The sequence below is a fragment of the Sorex fumeus genome, unplaced genomic scaffold (genome assembly GCF_029834395.1).
Source record: "Sorex fumeus unplaced genomic scaffold, SorFum_2.1 ptg000128l, whole genome shotgun sequence".
NCBI classification, from domain to species: Eukaryota; Metazoa; Chordata; class Mammalia; order Eulipotyphla; family Soricidae; genus Sorex; species Sorex fumeus.
In genome coordinates, this window is record NW_026606185.1 from 11,850,219 (window position 1) to 11,872,870 (window position 22,652).

A 22,652-nucleotide genomic window follows, 5' to 3' on the forward strand; every position below is an offset into this window, starting at 1 on the left:
AATTTAGAATGTTAGTCTCATTTGGGTGAGAAAATTTGTAATTAAGCTAAAACATTCAAGTCAGATGCATCAAAATTATCTTGTCAGGAAATGATGTGCATAGAGGTTATGTTTTGTAAGATATTTTGTAGTGATCATATTGAGCTATCTTGAGTTTAATAGCCACTAAATCACACTACATGATCTGAAGCTCCCCTATTCTTTGCCATTATTTTAAACATACGTTTTTGTTTTTACAATATTGCTTTCTGCATGAAGGTTTTAAAATTATTTATTTAAGTATGTAGGCAAAGATAAAATTTATAATAAAATTTAATTGGCTGAAATTGTTATATTCTCCTTATAAAAGAACTTTTCTCTGAATGTTTTGAAAAGAAGGTAATTTGTTTAAATGTCTCAGTGTATGACCTTAAGCCCAAAAGTTCTTAAGACAAATACTTAAGATATGCACATGGCTTATAAGTGCAATGGCATTTTCAACATTAACATAAAAATTGACCTTTGGAATGAGGTATTTTTCCATATTAGATTTCTTTTTCTTTCTGCTTACAGTTCAGAGGAATATTTGGGACATAAATTTAAGGAATATAGCAGCTGAAAGATTGGAGAAGAATCCCTAATAGCAAACTTTATCAAAGTATAGCTCAATTAAATTGTAACCTTTTCAAGTCTTAAAAGACATGAAGTACTTGTATTATTGCCTTAACCAATTTAAGTGGGATTCTTAAATATGCAAAGATAAACAATGCAAAAACACAATAACAGGGCTAAAGTAAAGCACAGCTCTTTTATTTAGCATATTGTAGATATAACCACGTTTCAGTTTTTTAATTCAACAATAACAAATAATGTATCTTCCAGTTTATAATAAAGCTATTTCAAAGTGGAAAAAATTTATTAAACCTTGATTTCTAAGAATGCTTAATTAATATGACAGATGTGATTCAGCCATTCCACTAAAATATTAATGACTGGCTTAATCCATAGCTTTGATAATAAACTCCTATAATGTGAGCACAGGAAGATAGAATTAAATGGAATATTGATTTTTAAACAAATGTGACCCAAAAAATTGCTCTTTAGTTATATAATTTTTGATTCAAAAATTTAAATCTATAAGGCAAAATTTTTTTATGAAATTAAAATTTTAGAAAGTTTTGCTTGAAGGATGACAAATTTCTCAATTCACATAGACTAGAAATTATTTTCAGTAGTACATATATTAATTTTAAGTGTTTTAGCTGAAATAGCATACAAAATATTAAGTTTATAAAATCTTTTAGAATTCCATTTTAGAATTTCACACATTTAGTATAAAATAGATTTAGTATCATAATTGTAAGAATCAACAAACTTTAGGTAAATTGAAGAGTTTAAAATGAATATTTAGTTATGCAGTATGTTAATTTTCTTGTATAATTAGAAGAAAACTAAATATTGGCTTAGGTCATTGATATTAGACAGGAATGTGCATCAAATTCTTAGGTTTCTTTACATCCATATTATAGATTAGTATAAAGAAGTCTATATTATAGTCTATACTATTAGGGCTGGAGCCATAGCACAGCAGGTAGGGCGTTCGCCTTACAAGCGGCCAACATGGCCGACCCGAGTTCGATTCCTCCGCCCCTCTCGGAGAGCCCGGCAAGCTACCGAGAGTATTCGATATGCCAGACACAGTAACAACAAAGTCTCCAATAGAGACGTTACTGGGCCCGCCCGCTTGAGCAAATTGACGATCAACGGGAGGGCCTTTATTATTAGGTTGGGGAGAAGGACCTGAAGGTTGATAAATTATAGATGTCAAACTTGAGTCTACATTATTAGGTGTGGGGTAGGACCTGAAGATTTACATTTCTAACAAGCTCTCAGTAGAGGTCGATGCAGTCAATATCAAGAAAACCACAGTGAAAACAACTTGATTCTCTCTCTCTCTCTATCTCTCTCTCTCTCTTTCTCTCTCTCTCTCCCTCTTTCTCCCTCTCTCTTTATGGCAAAGAGAGTAAATGTGCAAATGTGTTTTACAAGAGTTTATATAAAAGAATGACTCTTATTGTCTATTAATTTCATTATTGTTTTTTGGATGTGAGAGCGATCTGGCTGTGACATCCGTCACCCCATTGATCGCCAGGGTTGATTCGGCTGATCTGGCTGGCTAGGCGGGTGTCCCCTTCCTCCCTCACCGCTCCATGTGCGTCCCTCCCGAAGCTGCCCGCTCAGTCGAAGAGGACGGCCTTCCCCGATAGAGACGGACCGGTCTTCGGTCAATGGTATACGAGTAGCTGCACTCCCCTGCTAGAAACTCCAAACATTGTTTTTTTGAGGCCATAGTCAGCTGTGCCAGGTATCAACTCCTGGAAGTGGACAGATGACCCTGTTGAGTGCCAGGAATCAAACGTGGAGTGGCTGCAACAACCATTCAAGCTCCCTACCTGTTCTATCCCTCCTGCCCCAAATATGAATATGAATTTAAAAGCATTTCAAAAGTGGACATTAAAGGAGAAGAAAAGTTTTTCTGTTCACAGTCTTATACTCCTGAATTTTTAATCTCTGAATATTAATTGCAATAAAATACAAGTTTTATCTTCTAAATAATTTATCTTCTTTACTGCTTAGATCGGCACGTGATGTGACTGATAAGTGTCACAGGATGAATGGAAAGCAGATGGTGGAGTTTGCTGCTGCTCACTGGCAAAATTAATAAATACCTGAAAGAAAAATTAAATTTAAGTTAAGAACATTCAAACTTTCTACTCTACAATTGGGGGTGGGTGGGTTAAGAGTGCACCAAGAATGGATAGTTTTTAAAAATCAAATGACTTAATTATGTAAATGGTGACCTTAAAAACTAATATGGCTATTTTAAAAATCAGTTATGACAGTCAGATCTCCAAGATATAACATGTACAACCTAATAAATAATTTAAAACAATATACCTGTTCCAAAGTGGTTTGATTAATGGAGTAATATTTGATACTCAAGGAGGTCTTATTTGTCTCAAGGACTTTGAATAGATCAGCTAAGCACGCCCATCTTTTTGGCACATGATATTCCAATAAATTAAGACGCTGCCCCTAGGAAAAAAATGTAAATGTATCACATAATTGTCAACTATTACAAATAAATGATGATATATTTTATTGCTTCATAAATTATTTTCAAATGCATACTTAAATCTCAAATAGGTGTGAAGCCATCTTTGTGAGTTGCTAAGTAAGTAATAGTTACGACTATTTACATTTAGGAATGATTAATAGAAATTATTCCCTAAGTGAGATACTGAACAGGAACTATTCCCTATGTGAGTTATTGCTCCTCACATATGTGTTCCCTCCTTTCCATAGAACAAGACAAAATAACAAGGTAAAGTAACACCTAAGGTTAGGTAAAATATAAGAAGTTAATGTGGAAGAGCAGCAATTTGGAAAAGAATTCTGAAGTTCACACTTGGTATTGGCTTGGCTCCCAACTGCTTACACTGTAAAATGAACAACTCTTGGTAATATAGTTAATACTGAGGCTCATTTTTATCTGTCTAAATATGGAGATTAGTTATTCTTTATAATGTCTTTGAGCACAGATGCCAGGATACTGCATAGAATGAATCTTCTACCAAGCAGTAATTTACTCAGTGATGTTGAAATGAACAGAAAATAGCCACTTTAGGAATTATATCATCATTATGATGAACTAGAGTCACAACTTATCCAAGAGAATCATACTGGTACTTCTTAATGTTCGGATGCACAGGGATCACCTGGTTATCTAGAAGGTTGGAGGTTGGGACATAAAATTCTATGGGTCTAAGCAACTCATACATTATGAAGAGGTTACTGGTGTAGAGCCGTAACCTGTTTTCAGAGGATTGTGACACATTCACATGGGACTTCCTGTGAAATAAGACTGAAATCACCAAGCTATAATTCTACCCACAGCAAACACATAGAAGAAATTATTTTACAGTAGTCTACCCTGAACAAAAAAAACTGGGTATGTAGTTCGGCCTACAGAGAAAGGAGGTGCACAATAATGGCCTGTTCTGGAGGCCCAGCAGCGGTTAGGCCAGCCACCCATCACAGTACTCAATGTCACTGACCATGCTTGTGTTTTATAAGATGATTCCTCCTATATTTTGTAAGGTGATAATGCAACAAGCAACATTTCATGACAGCATCTAATTCTAGCAGAAAACAAGTGCATTTTTAAGATATTATGGTGGTGGGGGTGCAAAGCAGTGCAAAATTGTGAGGCAAAGAGCCCTATAAATTGTACTATGGGCTATATTTAATGAAACAGAAACAGCAAAAGGTTTGCATGAGAGGTCCTGCAGGGTTCTCTTGAACAAAGAATCATAATTCAGGGGGCTGGAAATCTCTCAAGTACAGACAAAATCTGAGAGAAAAACTGGTGGAATCCAAGTTGGAATGCAGAAAACTGCAACAAACCAACAGAAGGTGGAAGTAATATTGAAAAGAAATGAACACCAGATTATAAAACTAAGGGTTAAATTCAAGAAGAATTGTTTAAGTCTCAGAGAAACAAGAAGGAGAATTTAATGAAGAATTGGTATTCCAAGAAATAATATAGAATATTTTCCCAGAGTTGAGGAGTACATGCACCCAGAGCTAAGCGGCCAAAAGGATCCCAGTCAAAATGGATCCAAGTAGGAATAAATCCAAGACATATTATAATAACAAATGACAAAGGCCAGGATGTTCGTACTTATATTAAACAACATAGAATTTGTCAAAAAAAAGGTCATGAGGGACAGATATGGCCTCTTACTAATAACCAAGAGATAAATCAAGAAGAACTCATATTTCTTAATTTATATCCTCCAATGATGGTCAACTAAAATAATTTAAAACAGCTGCTAATAGACATGAAAGAGGACATTGATGTTGACTCAATAAATATAGAAGTCTTAAGTACACTTTTCTCACTTCTGGATAGATCATCTATGTAAAACTTCAACAAAGAAATAATGATCCTGTAGAATAAATAGGATACATGGGCCTAGTAGACAGAGACGCAGATAGGGCTGTGTCATCCATCCCCAAAAGGTGAGTTCATATTCTCTCAAAAATGCACGTGGGACATTATACCATCTGTCCTCTCAAATCATGAGACTTTAAAAATAGTAATTAACCATAAACAGAAATCTGTGAAGAACTCAAACATTTGGAAATTTAAAAACTCACTAGAAAACAAATAGTAGGTCAAAGGGGAAACCTGAAAAGAAATCAAAAGATTCACAGGAATTCTTGTCTCCAGGATTGATCCCTGAGTGCAGAGTCAGTAGTAATCCCTGAGTACAGTCATTTGCAGCTCCAAAACAAACCAAAAACAAAGAAAAGTGGTAAACTGAATCAGAAATTAAAATGGAGACATTACAAGTAATAACAAATATATAAGGACAGTCGGGATTATTTTGAAAATATTGACTTTGAAAATATTCAGTTTGAAAACCAAAGGTCTAGAATAAATGGGTATGTTTTTGAATCCTTATAACTTCTGAAAATTTAAACTAGAGAATAAAGAAAAGTCAAAGAAGAAGTGAGGAAGAAGGGAAATTAAAACAGTAATCAAAAGTCTCCCCAAAACAAAAGTTCAGGCCCAGTCAGGTTAATTAGTGAGTTTTTAATATTAATGAACTCTATTCAAAAATATACAAAAAATAAAATAAAATGCATGGATGGATATGGAGAATATCATGGTAAGTGAAATGAGTCAGACAGAGAGGGACATAGAATGATTCTACTCATTTATTGGATATAAAAATAGTATGTGAACAATACCTAAAGTCATAGAAACAATGATCAAGAGAACTGATACCTGATAGGCAGCTTACCACAAAGGAGGGGGAATGTGTTTAGGACAGAGAATGGACCAATATCACAATTGATAGTTGGAGATGATCACTCTGGACAAAAACTCAGTGCTGAAAGGAGGTAAAGTAATATGCATGATATTACTTTCAGTAACAGTATTGCAAACCCCAGAGCCTAAAAGGAAAACAGAGAGAAGAAAAGTGTCTGCTATAGAGGCAAGCTGTTGGACCCTGTTGGGGGAGCTGGACCAGAGGGAAACTGGGGACTCTGGTGGCAGGAAATAGGCTCTGGTGAAGAAATGGGTGTTTGAACATTGTATGACTGAAACTCGACCATGAACAAATTTTCAGTTGTGTATCTCACAGTTATTCAATTTTAAAAAACATAAATCAAGGCATCTTGATAAAATTTGGGAGAATTCTGAGGAAATATTCTTTCTTACCTACAAACAAAGAAGTTTGAAATATTAGCAAATTAGCTTACCTTAAACTGGATTCCTGGAAAATGTAGCTTCAAGCAGTCAGAAACATTGCTATGTTGATCTGTGTCTTTACTGAGCCAAACTCGAACTATAAAACCATCACCAAACCTGATATATGAATGAAATAAAATACGGTTACTTAATTATAGGAACCTTATACCAGGACAATCTAAGTTTGTTTTCTCACACATAGTAAAGAATTCCAAATTGTTGGGATAATTTGAGTTCTCAATATACTTGAAGGAAATTATAACTTAGCTGATGAGTTGATAATAATTTATATTGACAAATGACTTATCTTAAAAAAATAATGAGCAAATCCTTATCAATACCTAGTTACAGAAGGAGGGATGGTGAAGAAAAGCAGTACTGAATTAAAGAAAACCAAAAGCAGATTAGAATCTGACCCTAAGAAACATTATAACTTCAGTGTCTCTAAAGAATAAAATGTGACCATGAAGAGATTTAAGTAGTGCACATGTTGTTAATTGACTCAGTTATTTATCAGATAAAATAATCTACTTCCTATTTTTATTATTTTTGATAAATAGTTATTTGCAGTAACAACAAATTTCACAATGTTACTGGGCCAGCTCGAGCAAATCGATGAAAAACAGGAGGACAGTGACAGTTATTTGCACTGTAGCACTGTCCTCCCCTTGTTCATTGATTTGCTCGAGCAGGCATTAGTAATGTCTCCATTGTGAGACTTGTTGTTACTGTTTTTGGCATATCGTATAGGCAACGGGGAGCTTGTCAGTCTGCCGTATGGGCGGAATACTCTCGGTAGCCAGGGAATCAAACCGGGTCGGCCATGTGCAAGGCCAATGCCCTACCCACTGTACTATCTTTCCAGCCCAGGGCTCTCTGTACGGCAGGAAATTCTCCAAACAGGATCCAGGCCAGCAGGGAACAAGGACCTGGGGAGGCAATGGGGAGGGGTGGGGACTGTAGCAAAGCAGAGTGTCCAGGCCCCAGGAAAGGAACTCCTGGTAAGGGGGGGGCTGCAGGCCTGGTCTAAGCAAAGTGTCAGGCTTTTGTTTTGTTTTAAAGGAGTCTGGGAATCTAGATTTTTGTGTGAAATCACCTCATCTTTTTTTTCTAACAATGATTACTGCACCTTCAATGCCTCTTGCTGGCCTCATGGGAGGCTGGAAGACTGGAGGGCTCATGGAGGTAGGGTCCCTGGTGCAAGTCAGGGACAGGCTTTTCATACCACCTCACCACAGCCCCTCCATTTTACCGATGTGACAGTTATTTGAAGACCTGGTATATATAGGAAAACATTTCCTCTTATTTTAAACACTGATCACTAGTAAATAGGTTATCATTATTATGTAGTTGAGATTCATGATTACAATAGTTTTACTATTTATATTTTTGTTAATAAAATGCACTGCACTTCACCACGACCCAAATACCAAGGACCCTTCACTGCCATCCTGATGTCACTTCTAGTACACCTCTTCCTTCCCCTCCAATGCCCTTCCTACAATAGTTAGTAATCCTAGATTTATAATTTTTCACCAGAATTTGTTATAACTATATAATGTCTATTACATTAATTTATTTATATACCACATATGAGTGAAGAGATGATTTGATATCTGTCCTTCTTCCTCTGATTCATTTAACTTAAATGACATACTCTAGTTACATTCACATTGCAGTAAAATTCAATATTGCAGATTTTCTTATAGTTGTTGTTTTAACAATTTCTGTATTCACTCATCTGTCACTGGACATTTGAGTTGTTGCCATATCTTAGATATGGTGCATAGCACTGCAGTGGTCATACGGAAATATACGTCGGTTTATCATATTTCTTTTTGTTTGTTTGTGTTTTTTTATGTAATGTATTTCACAATTTCTATTTTTATTGTTTTGTACTTTCCACTCTACCACTCCATCACCTGCACCACCAGAGTGTCAGCAATTCTTCAATACTATACTTCCACTTTGCAAACTCAGTTCACTGTTCTTTTGGCACTCTCTCCAGGCTTCTTACAATTGGGGATTGTCTAACCCATTACTTTGTTTATTTTTGTTCCACATATGAGTAAGATAATTTGGGGTTTTTGTCTATTTCCTTCCAATTCACTTTTATTAGCAAGCATGCTCTAGTTCCATCCAGGTTGCATCAAACTGCATGATTTCATATTTGCTCATTACTGAGTAGGGAATATAATGCCTCCCATCATTTATTTCTCAGGCTTGTTTATCTAGTTTAGTAATTTTATGGTTCCACAAAAATTTTAGAAAATTTTTCTCAAAGTCCTCGAAGTACTCCATTGAAATTTTTAGGAGCATTGCCCTGAATTTATATAATGCTTTAGTAAAATTTCCATTTTAATTATAATCTATCTTGGTGTTTCTCTAATTGGGTTTATTACATAGAATTCTGTGAATCCAGAATTTATGTGTATGGATTGATATTCAAGTTGGTGAAGTTCCCACCCACAATTTTACTCACCATGTCTTACTCTCCAGTTTTTCCTTTTACCTTATATTTGGATATATACAATTTGTACATCATTGCTCTTATTACAGACCCATAGATCTGTAACATTTTATTTTTCATCTTTTCTCTTTGAATAATTTCCAGTAACTTGTTCTCCTTGTAATTGTCCTCTAGCACATTTATTCAATTCATTACTTTTTACTAATCTGCTGTTCATCTCTGTTCTGGTTAGATCTCCTGCTCAGCTTATCCTTTCCATGACTTTATTTGTTGTTTGTACTGCTTTATTGCTTGTTGTCTGGGAAGCACACCTGAAAGTACTCAAGGCCTACAATTCCTGAATTTTGTTCTCAGGAGTTAATCTTGGCAATGCTGAAGGATGTGGGGGAACTTAGATTCCCTACATGCAGAGCATGAACTCAGTCTATTAAGTTATCTTTCCTGCTCCAGTTAGGTGACTTAAGGGAAATTTTATTTTATACTTGCTGTATTTATCCTCTACTGATTTCTTCAATTCATGAACAGACTTTAAATTCCTTATCAGAGAGAGGATTAATATCTCTTTTGTGCTTTGGGAAATTCCTATGCTTCTTTTTTTTTCTTTTTGGGTCACACCTGGCGAAGCACAAGGGGTTCCTCCTAGCTTATGCACTCAGGAATTACTCCTGGCAGTGCTCTGGGGACCATTTGAGATGCTGGGAATTGAACTCGGGTCAGCCCAAGCAAACACCCTACCTGCTGTGTTATCGCTCCAGCCCAAATTCCTATGCTTCTTCACTGTGCTTCTATAAGGATAGTGGCAAGAGTCTAATTTTATGCTAGTTCAAGTGATGATGTGTGGATCCTATTTGTTAATTCACATCTGGAATAAGACTTATGCTGAAGTTTTGCCATCTCAATTTTACTGGTTCCATCAGACCCTTCTGTTGGCATTTTGGGCCACTGCTCTCTACTTTTTGATATTAGGTGAGATATTGAAAGTGTTATTACATAAGTGATATTACATAAGCATATGCATGTGACTGAATGGACAGGGAGGTAAGCATAAAACAACTCTCTTAATTGTTCTTCAACACAGCAAGTGTGTAGGTAACTGCAACAAAAGTTATCAGCCCAAGGGGAAGTTTTCCTGTCATTGTAGTGATACAGAAAATGACATTGGTAGGATGTAACCAATTTCAAAAAAATATATTCATACCATATATTCATACCATAATATATTTATACCATAGACATTTTAAACAATAATCTATATTTATCAATCTTTAGCCATATTTCTGGTGCTTCCCATGGTTATAGACAGGTAATGACAGATCAGTAAAGATTTGTTAAATATAAAGCAAAACATAAACGTATCTGAATTGTTTTTCAGTCTGTTTTACTGATTTATCTATTCCAAAACCTAGCACAGTGCTGCAACTGATAATTAATTTAATGAATTAATGATTGGCTGGAGGGATAGCACAGTGAATAGGGTGTTTGCCAGGCAACCCAGGTTCTATTCATTTGTCCTTCTCAGAGAGCTCGGCAAGCTATCAAGAGTATCCCGCCCGCACAGCAGAGCCTGGCAAGCTCCCCGTGGCATATTCGATATGCCAAAAACAGTAACAACAAGTCTCACTATGGAGACTTTATTGGGCCCGCTGGAGCAAAATGATGAACAGCAGGAGGACAGTGCTACAGTGCTACAATGATTGAATACAAGCATACATTTTTATAAAACTTGGGAAATATATAACTCTTCCATAAATTTTCTAAAAACAAATGTAACCCTTGTCTGTTTAATTTGATTCACTTTTCAGAGGTATCTATCTTAAAAAGATGGTTCAAAATAATTTAACTTTGTTTCAGTAATTGGATAACCTTCATGAGCAACCTTCAAAATCCTAGTCCCTATTGATTTTCTTGCCTCCTGCTCGGTATGAAATTTCCCTTGAAGTGTATGTCCCTAGCAGAAACCCATCATTTCCAGTTGGTCATTTATAATAAATTTAATAAATTTATGGTTGATAGGTTGTTGAGACTATTGATAGAATACAAATGAAATCATACATGAAAACACTTTATTAGCTCTTTAGGTATTGAATATTACAACTTGGGTCAGCTATATATATTACAGCTGACTCTCCTTTGCTAGTTAGTATGAATCAGAAGCTGTACTTATGTGGGTCATCTGATGTATTCTCAAAGATCTGAGTATTTCTCAGAGAGTTGGACAGGTGTCTTAAAGGTGACATACATGCTGCAGAGTTCTTTTTTATTTTTTGCAAGGATTAGAGCAGGAGGAGTTTTTAAGACTGTATATATGATTGTGATCTAGTAGTATTAGATTTCTGATGACAAGTTAGTATAGTATAGTACTGCTGACATTGAATCTTAATGGACATACTGAGATTAAATCCGGCTCTAAAACCCTGTACTAGATATATGACTTAAAAAATTCAACTTTTCTAGCCTCTGTTATATCACCCAAAAAATGAAGCAATCATACTATTTGATAAGTCTATGAGATAAGACTATGAGAGGATTGATTAATCAATTATTAATTAATCAACTAAAATAATTCTGCATGGTTTAACATATATAACTAAATAATTCTGCATGGTTTAACATATATAACTATAAATTAACTCTGAATGGTTTCTGGCACTATAAGTGTAAGGAAGTAATGAGATTTAGAAAATGTATAGGGTTATGACCAAGTTGGTGTCAAGAAGTTCAAAATGTATTTGGAAAACACACAAAAGTGGCATGAACCTGAAACTAAATCACTCAGTGCAGTGAACTGAGGGAACAATGATTAGATAGATGACCTTATATTGTGGGGACCATTAGTGTCTATTTTAACTAATTTCAGTCCTGTTAGAATATTTTACAGATGGATTTTAAATTTTAATTCTAAATTTAATTTAATAAATTATCATTGTAATTATATTTTATAAGCATATAAACATTTAAAATTTATCCAAGATAAATATTAATTTGAACTTCAGTCTTACTCTAGAGTTGGAATTATGCCATTTCAAAAGAAAAACTTAGAAAATATTTCTGAAATATGTAAGAACATTTCTTAGGCTACTTAGGATTTCAAATTTAAAAAAATTATAGAAATATTGCATGTTAAATAATTTAAAATAATGCAATCATATAGTTATATATTTTATCAACAACTTATCAACCATAAATTTGTATTTTATATTTTTTATATTTTTGTTATGTATTACTAGCATATGTACATTCTGACTATAATATATACATTTTGCCAACAATCTAAATTTTATGCAGACTATTTTATTCCTATATTTTCCATAGTCCAAAAGCTTTCAAAGTAGCTAAGATGTCATTTCATAGTCTAACATTTCTAAGCAATCCATTCTGTACACATAATTTACAAAGAGACAATTACCTAAAGAAAAGTAGGCCTCACCATGAAGCATTGATAATGAATATCCAATCACTCTTATGCAATATTTGGGAACCATAAACATTTAACAAATATGTATCTTGTTAGGTATGACATATACAAAAATTAAATAATTTTATTAAACTTAGATATAATAGTGATAGCACAATGGGTAGGACATTTGCTTTGCACACAGACAACCTGGATTCGATTCCTCCACCTCTCTTGGAAAGCCCAGCAAGCTACCAAGAGTATCTTGTCCACATGGCAAAGCCTGGAAAGCTACCTGTGGTGTATTTTATATGACAAAAACAGTAACAAGTCTCACAGTTTGTTGTGAGACATTACTGGTGCCCACTTGAGAAAATCAATGAACAACGGTGCTATATATATATATATATTTTTCTTGTCTGGGGCCATGCCCAGAAATTTTTAGAGCCTACTTCTGCTTTGTGTTCAGAGTTCAAGCATGGTGATTGGGGTCTATGTACAGTTTCAGGGATTGAACTGGGGTCAGCTGTGTGCAAGGCAAACATCTAAATGCATTTATCAAATCTCTCGTCTCTCATATTAAAAAAAATTAGGAGCCCTAAGAATACAATGAAAGAGTGAGGATGGATTACTTGGGTTAAAGATGAAAAGCAAACTTTTATGCAAGCACTTGCATAAAAGTTGCATAAAAGTTAAAGCTGAGGCCTTGTACTAGAAATGTCTTCTTGAAATCTCCTCAGTGGGGAACTCACTGGCAGAGACAACCAAATGATGATCACATGAGCAAAGCTATGCATCATGTAAATACTCTAAACTAGACATAACACACATTATCTGATATACTCCCAAGGATTTAGATAGATAGATAGATAGATAGATAGATGTATATATATATATATATATATTTCATGTAAATTAGTTATGAAAACCAGAGAAAAAGTACTTGCATTGCATGCAGCCAACCCATGTTTGATTATCACATAGACACTGAGACCCACCAGAAGTGATTCCCTGAATTTAAAATCAGGAGTAATTCCTGAACCAGTTGTTTACTGGTTATGCACCTCCAAAATAGAATTAGAAAATGGCTCAATTTCTTGCTACTTAAAGGAACACTGGGGTCATCACTATTACAAGCCAACCAAGTGCACTGGTCAACCTAAAGCAGAAGATTGGTCAGTTCTGCTCATTGCATTTTAATTGATAGTTCATTTTACCTGCAAAACCATCATGTATGGGATAGAATAAATGACAATTTTTTCCATAAAATCTGTTTGACCCAAAGAAATTTGGAAACTTTCCAGTTACCTACTTTTATTGTCAGAGATGGGGCAAACTCTTAATCCAAAAACTTGTCTCTCTAGCACAAGTGCATTTTTTATTTCAGTTTAATTAAATTTGATGCATGAAACTTTCTAATAATTGTTTATCCAAACAGGATTGCCTTGAGGATTGTGGATTGAATATATTAACATAAAGACCATCTAACAAATAAATAAAAAGCAGCATCTAGCATCAACCTTTCTCTTGAGAAGAAAATGTTTTAAACATTTACATAAATTCTAATTTTAAGTCAAAATTTGACTGTGCTGATGGCTCAGCTTCACAATTAGGAGGATTTTGAGCCAGATGAACTCACATCTTTCCATGAAAATTCCTTACATAAGCCAGAACATCACTATCCTAAATAACTTTTCTAATTCTATCGGCCATCAATCAGAATTCAATTTGTGTCAACCACCAACAAAACTGTTTCAAAACTGGACATGTCATGCAAACTTCATGATTTAGTCTTGGGGGTTAATCTGAAGTTAAGCCCTAGAGCTGATACTGCAGACTTTTAGTTAACTGCCCCAAAATGTATTTTATGGTTCTCTTTGTTCCCTAGACTGCCTTTTGACATCTAATCAAAACATTTAGTGTTCTGGGTCTGGAGGCCTTGCCTCAGAATGCTCCTTTGAGCTTTTGGGAAATCAGAATGTCCTGTTTATTCATGGGTGGAGCATCTTTCTGAGAATCAGTGTTACAGCAAAGAAACAAGGAGAAATTGCCATAAAACCCTGTTCCTTTAAGGAGAGTTGGATGGAAGATATATTCTGGCTGTATTCAGGGATTAGTCCTGGGTCTGTGCTCACTGTAGCAGAGGACAGGGGCACATACACATACCTGGGTTTCAATGGGTTCTGTCATGTGCAAGGCAAGTGTGTTTAACACAGCCCCTTTCTTTTAAGGACAACCAAAAATTTCTGGCACTTAGCTATTAATTTATAAGTTAATGATTTGGTTTATTACATACATTGTTCAGAATCTCCTGCCCCCGAGTCAGGCTGTCTTCACCGGGACCCCTTAGAGGGGGTAGGATTGAATTTCCCTTCCCACCCAAGCAGAGACCCAGCAGCCAAAAACCTCCAGAACCCAACCACAGTTATGCTCAAGGCCACTCTCCACATGCTTGGATGAGCCTCACCCACAAGGAACTGACAGAGGAACCCAGGTGTGCAGGACCCATGGCTGAGTACTGCAAGGTAGCTTGGATTGGTCTGGGCCTCCTCCACTGAGATCCCCAGTTTTCCAGTACCTTGGCAGTCATACCCACAAACTGCCCCCGGTGCCACATAATCTAATCAACAGCCAAGATCCAGAGACTATAAAACAAAGCTCCCAGAAGAGAGTGATACCTCAGTCCCTCTCTGAGAGCACAGCAACCTACCGAGAGTATCCCGCCCGCACGACAGAGCCTGGCAAGCTACCCGTGGCTTACTTGATATGCCAAAAACAGTAACAATGATGGTCCTCATTCCCCTGACCCTGAAAGGGCCTCCAATATGCCATTGGGCTATAGTAGCACCTGACAGGGACAAATGGAGATGTTACTGGTGCCCGCTTGAGCAAATCAATGACCAGTGGATGACAGTGACAGTGACAGTGATATTCTTTGTTAGAGTATATTCCAATCAGAAAAAAAATATCTTTCTTAACTGAATTTTTTAATTGAATATACATATATATGTATATCAATTTGCTTGAGTGGGCACCAGTAACATCTCAATTGTGAGACTTGTTGTTACTGTTTTTGGCATATCAAATATGTCACAGGTAGCTTGCCAGGCTTTGCCGTGTGGGTGTGATACTCTCGGTAGCTTGCCGGGCTCTCTGAGAGGGGTGGAGGAATTGAACCTGGGTCAGCCCCAGGTTGGCCACATGCAGGCAAATGCCTTACCTGCTGTGCTACCACTCCAGCCCCTTTCTTTTAAGAATAACCAAAAATCAATTTATTTAATTTCGAGTGCTCCAAAGAGACACTAACATCTATCTCTCAATACTGAAATAATGACTCTGAAATCAAGATGAAACAAGTCCATACACTCCCGAAGGCTCTAGGAAAGATTTTCTCATGTCTTTTCTTCTAGTTTCATGATAACCTTGACTTGGATAAACATCACTCCAGTCATCAGCACCATTGTCCGCTGATATCCTTCTTTTGCCTCTTATCTGTGCCCTCTTGATTTATAATTTGGGAGTTTGGGCCACACCTGTGATGCTCAGGGTTTACTCCTGGCTCTGTGCTAGGGATTACTCCTGGTAGTGCTCAGGGAACTATGTGGGATAAGGCAGATGGAACCCAGGTGAGCTGCATGCAAGTATACTCTGTTTTTCCAGAGCCATTTATATCTCTTTTAGTGTGTCATATCTAAGCCTCTTATCCACTTTTTCTATATCATTATTTCTTTTCACACAATTTATTACTAAAATAACAACATTGATTGCTACATTATGTAAGTTTTAAGTTTGTATCATTTAAATTCAATACCTATATACAATACATTATTCATAGACAGTCCAATTACTTCCATCATCATCATATTGTTGACCCCTTTTTCTTAATTTGCAAACATCTCCTTCTCCCTTCCCCCTTAGTAATCACTAATTGTTCGTATAGTTTAAAACAGTGTTTTACTTTTATTAAGATCTTTTATGTATTTTGTTTAAAAAAAGACATTTTTAAATCAAGTCAAAGGTTTGGAAGATGTAACTTCTTTCCAGTCTAGTACTCTATTATATTCATCAGCCTAAAACGCATTTGACCCACTTTGTTTTCAGAATTCTAAAACTGAAAACAAATATTACATTACAATAAAAAAACCTCAGTTTACCACAAGCCCACGGCAAGTATTATTCTCAATGGAGAAAAACTAAGAGCCTACCCTCTAATATAGGGGAAAAGACAAAGATGCTCACTCACACCACTTCTATTCAATACAGTGCTGGGAGTACTTTCCATAGCAGTTAGGCAAGAAAAAGATATTAAGAGCATCCAGATAGAAAAAGAAGAAATCAAGCTCTCACTATTTGCAGATGACATGATACTATATTTAGAGAACCCTAAAACCTCTACCGAGAAGCAACTAGAAACAATTGTCTTATAGTAAAGTTGCAGGCAATAAAATAAATACCCAAAAGTCCATGGCTTTCCTATATACAAATAATGAGAGAGAAGAAAGTGATATGAAAAAAGCAATCCTGTTCACAATCATGCCTCAGAAAATCAAGTACCTAGGAATCAGCTTAACTAACGAGATAAAGAACCTACCTGTACAAAGAAAACTACAAAATGCTCCTTCAAGAAATAAAAGAGAACAAAGGAAATGGAAACACAGTCCCTGCTCATGGATTGGAAGATTTAACATTGTGAATATGGTGAAACTCCCCAAAGCAGTATACAGATTCAATGTGATCCCTATAAAGGTATTCATGACATTCTTCAAAGAAATTGATCAAACACTCCTGAAATTAATATGTAACAACAAGCCCCCACGAATAGCTAAAGTAATTCTTTGGGGGAAAGATGGGAGGCATCACCTTCCCCAACCTGAAACTATTACAAAGTAGTAATAATTAAAACAGCATGGTATTGGAACAAAGACAGATCTGCAGAGCAATAGAATAGGGTCAAATATCCCAACAGATACCGTCAAATATACCATCATCTAATCTTTGATAAGGGACCAAGAAATGTAAAGTAGAGCAAGGAAATCCTCTTTAATAAATGGTGCTGGCAAAACTGGAGAGCTACGTGAAAAGAAGTGGGCTCAGTGACTTTACCTAACATAATTTACAAAAGTCAGATCAAATGGATTAAAGACCTCAACATCAGACCAGAATCCAAAAGGTACACTGAAGAAAAGATCGCCAAAATCCTACAGGATATTGAAGCTAAAGGTATCTTCAAAGATGAAATGCCACTGATCAAGCAAGTGGAAACAGAGATAATCAAATGGGACTATCTTCAACTAAGAAGCTTCTGCTTCTCAAAATAAACAGTTAACAGAATACAAAGACAGTCTACAGAATGGGAAAGGATATTCACCCATTACCCTTCTGATAAGAGGTTAATATCAAGGATATTCAAGGCACTGATTGAACTCTACAAGAAGAAAACATCCAATTCCATCAGAAAATTGGGTGTTCAACAGAAACTTTCTCAAAGAAGAAATCCAAATGGCCAAAAGGCACATGAAAAAATGCTATTCATCATTAATCATCAGGAAGTTGCAGATCAAAACAACAATGAGATACTATCTTACACCACAGAGGCTGGCACACATCCAAAAGAACAAAAGCAATCAGTGTTGGCGTGGATGTGGGAAGAAAGGGACTCTCCTGCACTGCTGGTGGGAATGCTGACTGACTGGTTCAGCCTTTGTGAAAAACAATGTGAACGTTTCTCAAAAAACTAGAAATTGAGCTCCCATTTGACCCAGCAATACCACTTCTAGGAATATATCTCGGAGATGCAAAAAGGTACAGTAGAAATGACATCTGCACTTGTATGTTTATTGCAGCACTATTTACAATATCCAGAATCTGGAAAAATCCCAAGTGCCTGAGAACAGATGACTGGTTAAAGAAACTCTGGTACATCTACACAGTGAAATACTATGTATCTGTTAGAAAAGAAATGACTCAGAAAGAGAGGGACAGACATAGAATGACTTCACTCATTTGTGGAATATAAAGTAACATAATAGAAGACTAATACCTAAGGATAGTAGAGATAAGGGCCAGGAAGAGCTCTCCACAGCTTGGACGCTGGTCTCACATGCTGGCAGAAAAGGCAGCTGGGATAGAGAAGGGACCACTAAGTAAATGATGCTTGGAGGGCTCTGCTCAGGATGGGAGATGCCTTCTGAAAGTAGACTATGGACCAAACATGATGGCCACTTAATACTTGTACTACAAACCATACCACGCCGAAAGAGAGAGTTTTAAAAGGGAATGTGCCTCCCACAGAGGTGGAGGGGTTGGGGTGTGGGTGCCTGGAGCTATACTGGGAACATTGGTGATAGAGAATGGGCACTTGTGGAGGGATGGTTCTACTCGATCATTGTATGACTAAAGCGAAATCACGAAAGTGTGTAACTTTGTAACTGCATCTCACGGTGATTCATTAAAAAATCACAGTCACGGTCCTCCCATTGTTCATGGATTTGCTCTAGCGGGCCTAGTAACATCTCCATTGTGAGACTTGTTGTTACTGTGTTCAGCATATTAAAAAAAAAACTAAAATGACTCAGTTTACATATGACTTCAGGCATTTTTTAATATTCTATGAATATTTTATTTCATTTCAGATTTATATTTAAGAATCTAAATAAAGCTCTGAAGCTGACCTCATTGTGAGTGCTTTTCTGTACTTATTTTGACAAATAGATTCTTTTAAAGAGAAAATTCAAGTATAAACATAACTCTTGTCTATGAAATTAAAATCCTAAATTTATGTTTTTTACTCAGTACAAAAGTCAATGCTTGTTTGCAATATGAAGGAAATCAAACTATTTTTCATTGTTGAAATAAAGTTTAAATGTGATTTTCTGATTAACATGAGAAAAACAAAGCTCATTTTATATATATATATATATATATATATATATATAAAAGTATCCTCGTTTAAAGCAATGCCCAATAAAATCTGAGAAATTTTCTTTTTGTAACTAAACAATTTAAAGTCATTAAAAATATTAGCTACTTGCAATCAAAAAACTAAAATATTCAGATGTTCTTATTATTCTGTTGAACTCCATATACAGCCCCTGCTGAATCATGGTCAGAGTATGATCTCCAGTTAAAGTTTTTAAAGTGGTACATTTTCTTATAGCAAATAAATAGGAAGCATTAATAACAGAAGACAGAACAACAGAAGACAGCCTTTCTGTGGTTTGAGTGTCTGTTCATACTTTTGGTGACAAAAGTATCAAATGGGAAAAATCTTTGGGAAATTTAAAAGTTCCATCAGCAAAACTTATATTTTTCATCAGACACCCTGATAGACAAGTGCTGTAGTTATTGATCTATTCCCACATTAATGTCACAATGAACTAATGCAATAGGAACTAAGGTACTTATTTTTGCATCTGTTTTTTTCATCTTCGATTTTACCAACATGAATAAGCAAACACCCCACGGAGGAAAAGGCCACAGAAGACTAATTTGTGTCTTGATAATTTCACTGAGACATAGGAAGGAAACACCATCCTTAGATGTGAATCTTCAGTATTCACATCCACTCAGTCAGCAAGTAAAGATCAATATGAAGGTAGGGAGGAAGGAGGAAGTTGTTCTGTAAGCAAACAAGCAAATTCTTGTGCTTTGAAATGTTTAGAGTATGGCAGTCTTTTTGGAAATGTAATTAAAAAAATCTTGATCATTGTATAACTGAAACCCAAGCACAAAATTTGTAAGACTGTAACTGTACCTCATGGTGTTTCACTAATAAAAAAATAAAAAAGAATAAAAAGAAAAATAAATAAATAAATAAAATTAAAAAAAATTTTTTTGAGGGCTCACAATTCATGTACTCTACCACTGAACTGTATCTGTTGTCTCCTGGGATACATATATCTTTCAAAATAATAATGATAAAAATAAATTGTATTATTTATTAAAATATACATAATAAATAATCTCATTTTTGACAATCTAATGTCAGGGATCATTTCCTATGGTAGGTAGACAAAGTAGAACCCAGGTATAGTTTAATGGCCTCTTTGTGGGGCTGGTGAGACATAAGGCACCTTGGAGATGCTAATCCATGAAACACACTCTGCCTAGATTTACCCCAAACACTTCCTCACATGACCAGAAGTGGGTCAACAGGGAAGTGGCAGATTCTCATCTCAAAGATGTCATCTCTCTCTGGCCCTCTTTGTGTAAGACAACCGCAACACTTAAATTTTTTGGTTTGCTTGTTTGGAGGCCATACCCAGCTGTCCTAATGGCTTATTCCTGGCTCTCTGCTCAGGGCTTACTTTTGATAGGCACAGAAATCATATATGGTGTTGAAAAGTGAACTCAGGTTGGGAATATGCAAGCACATTTCCTACTGTACTGTCTTCTGGTTTCAAGGAACTACTCCTGATCAAGCTTCCCAGTTTGTTACCTGTCCTTACAGAAAAGGATTCCAGGAGAATGGTAAAGTAAAATACTATTGTTTAGAAAATATGAGCGAAAATCTCCATAACTCAAAAGAAAGAAATAGTAACCACTACTTTATAAGTGAGAAGCCCTCCAAACTGGAATGTTCTGTAATGTAAATAAAGAATCTGCACACCTAGGGTGAAGTCCAGAGTCAAGTGCATACTCCTTGCTTTTACAAAGCTCATATTATAGGTCTTTTCCCCGAATTGACTGGGCTTTTTGAATCTTGGTATAGCTTTGTCAAGAAAAAATGATTTTGATATAAGTTAATCTCTTTAATAATATTTTGTTCATGAGAAATTGTCTTCTTAAGGGGTTGGTCTGAGGTACACATCCCACCACCACTGTCATGAAAGCTCATCTACCTGTCCTGTTCCAGATCCTATAAATAAATCTTGAAAAAGATCAATTAGCAACAAAAATTTCTAAGATATTTATTCCTAAGTGATACCTCTAGGGCAATCTCAGGAGGGGGATAAACCAGCTCTCACTCTAATAAAACCCCAGCTGCTCCTCCCACACCCCAAAGCCTCCGCCATGCTTCTGGCCAGTTAAATATTTAACTGGCAAGTTAAATATTCTGGATGATCTGGAGTGAAATCAACAAACCCTACAGTACTGAAATCCCAATAGCAATGGGATGTAACATAGAAGCTAACCAATCTTGACTACCAAAAACATTAACACAAAAGGCTAAATTTGCAATACAGCTTAGTAATAAACTCTGAAACAATGACTTATTGTCCCCATGGTGAAATACAACAAATTCTTTAAATTTCACAAATCACAAATCATCCTGTTATTCATCGATTGCCTCGAGCAGGCCCCAGTAACGTCTCCTTCATCCCAGCCCTGAGATTATATTCAAGGCTCTTTAGGAGAATGAGACCCATCATTGTTACTGGTATTTGACATATTGGGTACTCCACGGGGAGTTTGCCAGACTCTGCCGTGTGGGCAGGCTACATTCGGTAGCCTGCCAGTTTGTCCAAAGTAGGAATGAGATGTCATAATAAGCGGTTTTGGGAGCTGGTTTTTATAGTCTCTGAGTCTTGACCGCTGTTGGGATTACACGGCGCCAGGGGGCCAGTTGGTGGGTGTGACCCCCGCCTACTGGAATTTGGAGGATCTGGGTGGAGGGTGCTCGGTCCCAATCCGAGTAGGCTTGGAGATCTCGGCCCTGGAACGCGCGTGGCTTTGTCCCTCTGCCGGTACCTTCAGGTGTGCGGAGAGTGGTCTCAGCATAGTGGTGGCTGGTCCTGGAGGTCTTCGGCTGCTGGAGCCCTGGTCGGGGCAGGGAGGAAAGCTCAACCCGTTCCCCTCCAACGGGCACCAGCGAGGACAGCCAGGCACTGGGGCAGGAGACTGCCCGCTGCAGAGGACAAGCCGCCTCAGGAGCAGCCCACACTGCACCTGGACACACCTTCAAAATTTCTCTCCAAGGACAAACTCTTCAAGCCGTCCTTTGATGTGAAGGATGCACTTGCAGCCTTGGAAACTCCTGGAGGTCCCACCCAGCGCAATAGGAAATTGAGTACACCATTCTCAGAATTATTATCAGAAACTTGAAACTTGCTCTGGCAAATAGCTCTTTAAATTTACTTCTATAGAAATATTTTTAATCACCCCGTTAGCCATTTAGTGGTAAAAAAGCAATAGAAGATAAAATACTGTGGATCTGCAATGGGGGCAGGTTTGAGAGCTGGATGGGAAAATGGAGTTAAAGGTTAAGGGAGATGACAGTAGTGGTGGGATTGGTATAGGAATGTTGAATGCCTGTAAGAAATCATCATTAACCACTTCATAAACAACAGAGTTTAAAATAAAGTGTGGAGATATGAGTCATTGAGCTGAGTCAGTCTTAAATTTGGGCCTGAAGCTTGTTTTAAGTCTGGGTTCAGTTGAGTGTCTTGGTCTTTGGCTTGGGGCAAATCAAGAAAACTCTTTTCAAATATTATCTTGTTTTATGTGTTTTCTGAAATTCTTTTCCAAGGGACCCCTGCCCAACT

At 36.5% G+C, this 22,652-nt stretch overlaps 1 protein-coding gene across 1 annotated transcript in view; it reads right to left on the bottom strand.

Annotated features, from left to right (window-relative positions):
* Positions 1–2,612: 2,612 nt before the first annotated feature.
* The window catches only part of ABCA13 (ATP binding cassette subfamily A member 13), a 461,928-nt gene continuing 441,888 nt past the window's right edge, over positions 2,613–22,652 (bottom strand). Inside the window, exons 59-61 of the mRNA XM_056138421.1 lie at positions 6,316–6,421; positions 2,938–3,075; positions 2,613–2,708 (exon numbers count right to left, since the gene is read on the bottom strand). Of these exons, the coding sequence (XP_055994396.1) occupies positions 2,613–2,708; positions 2,938–3,075; positions 6,316–6,421 (340 nt within the window). The remainder of the gene's footprint in view (positions 2,709–2,937; positions 3,076–6,315; positions 6,422–22,652) is intronic.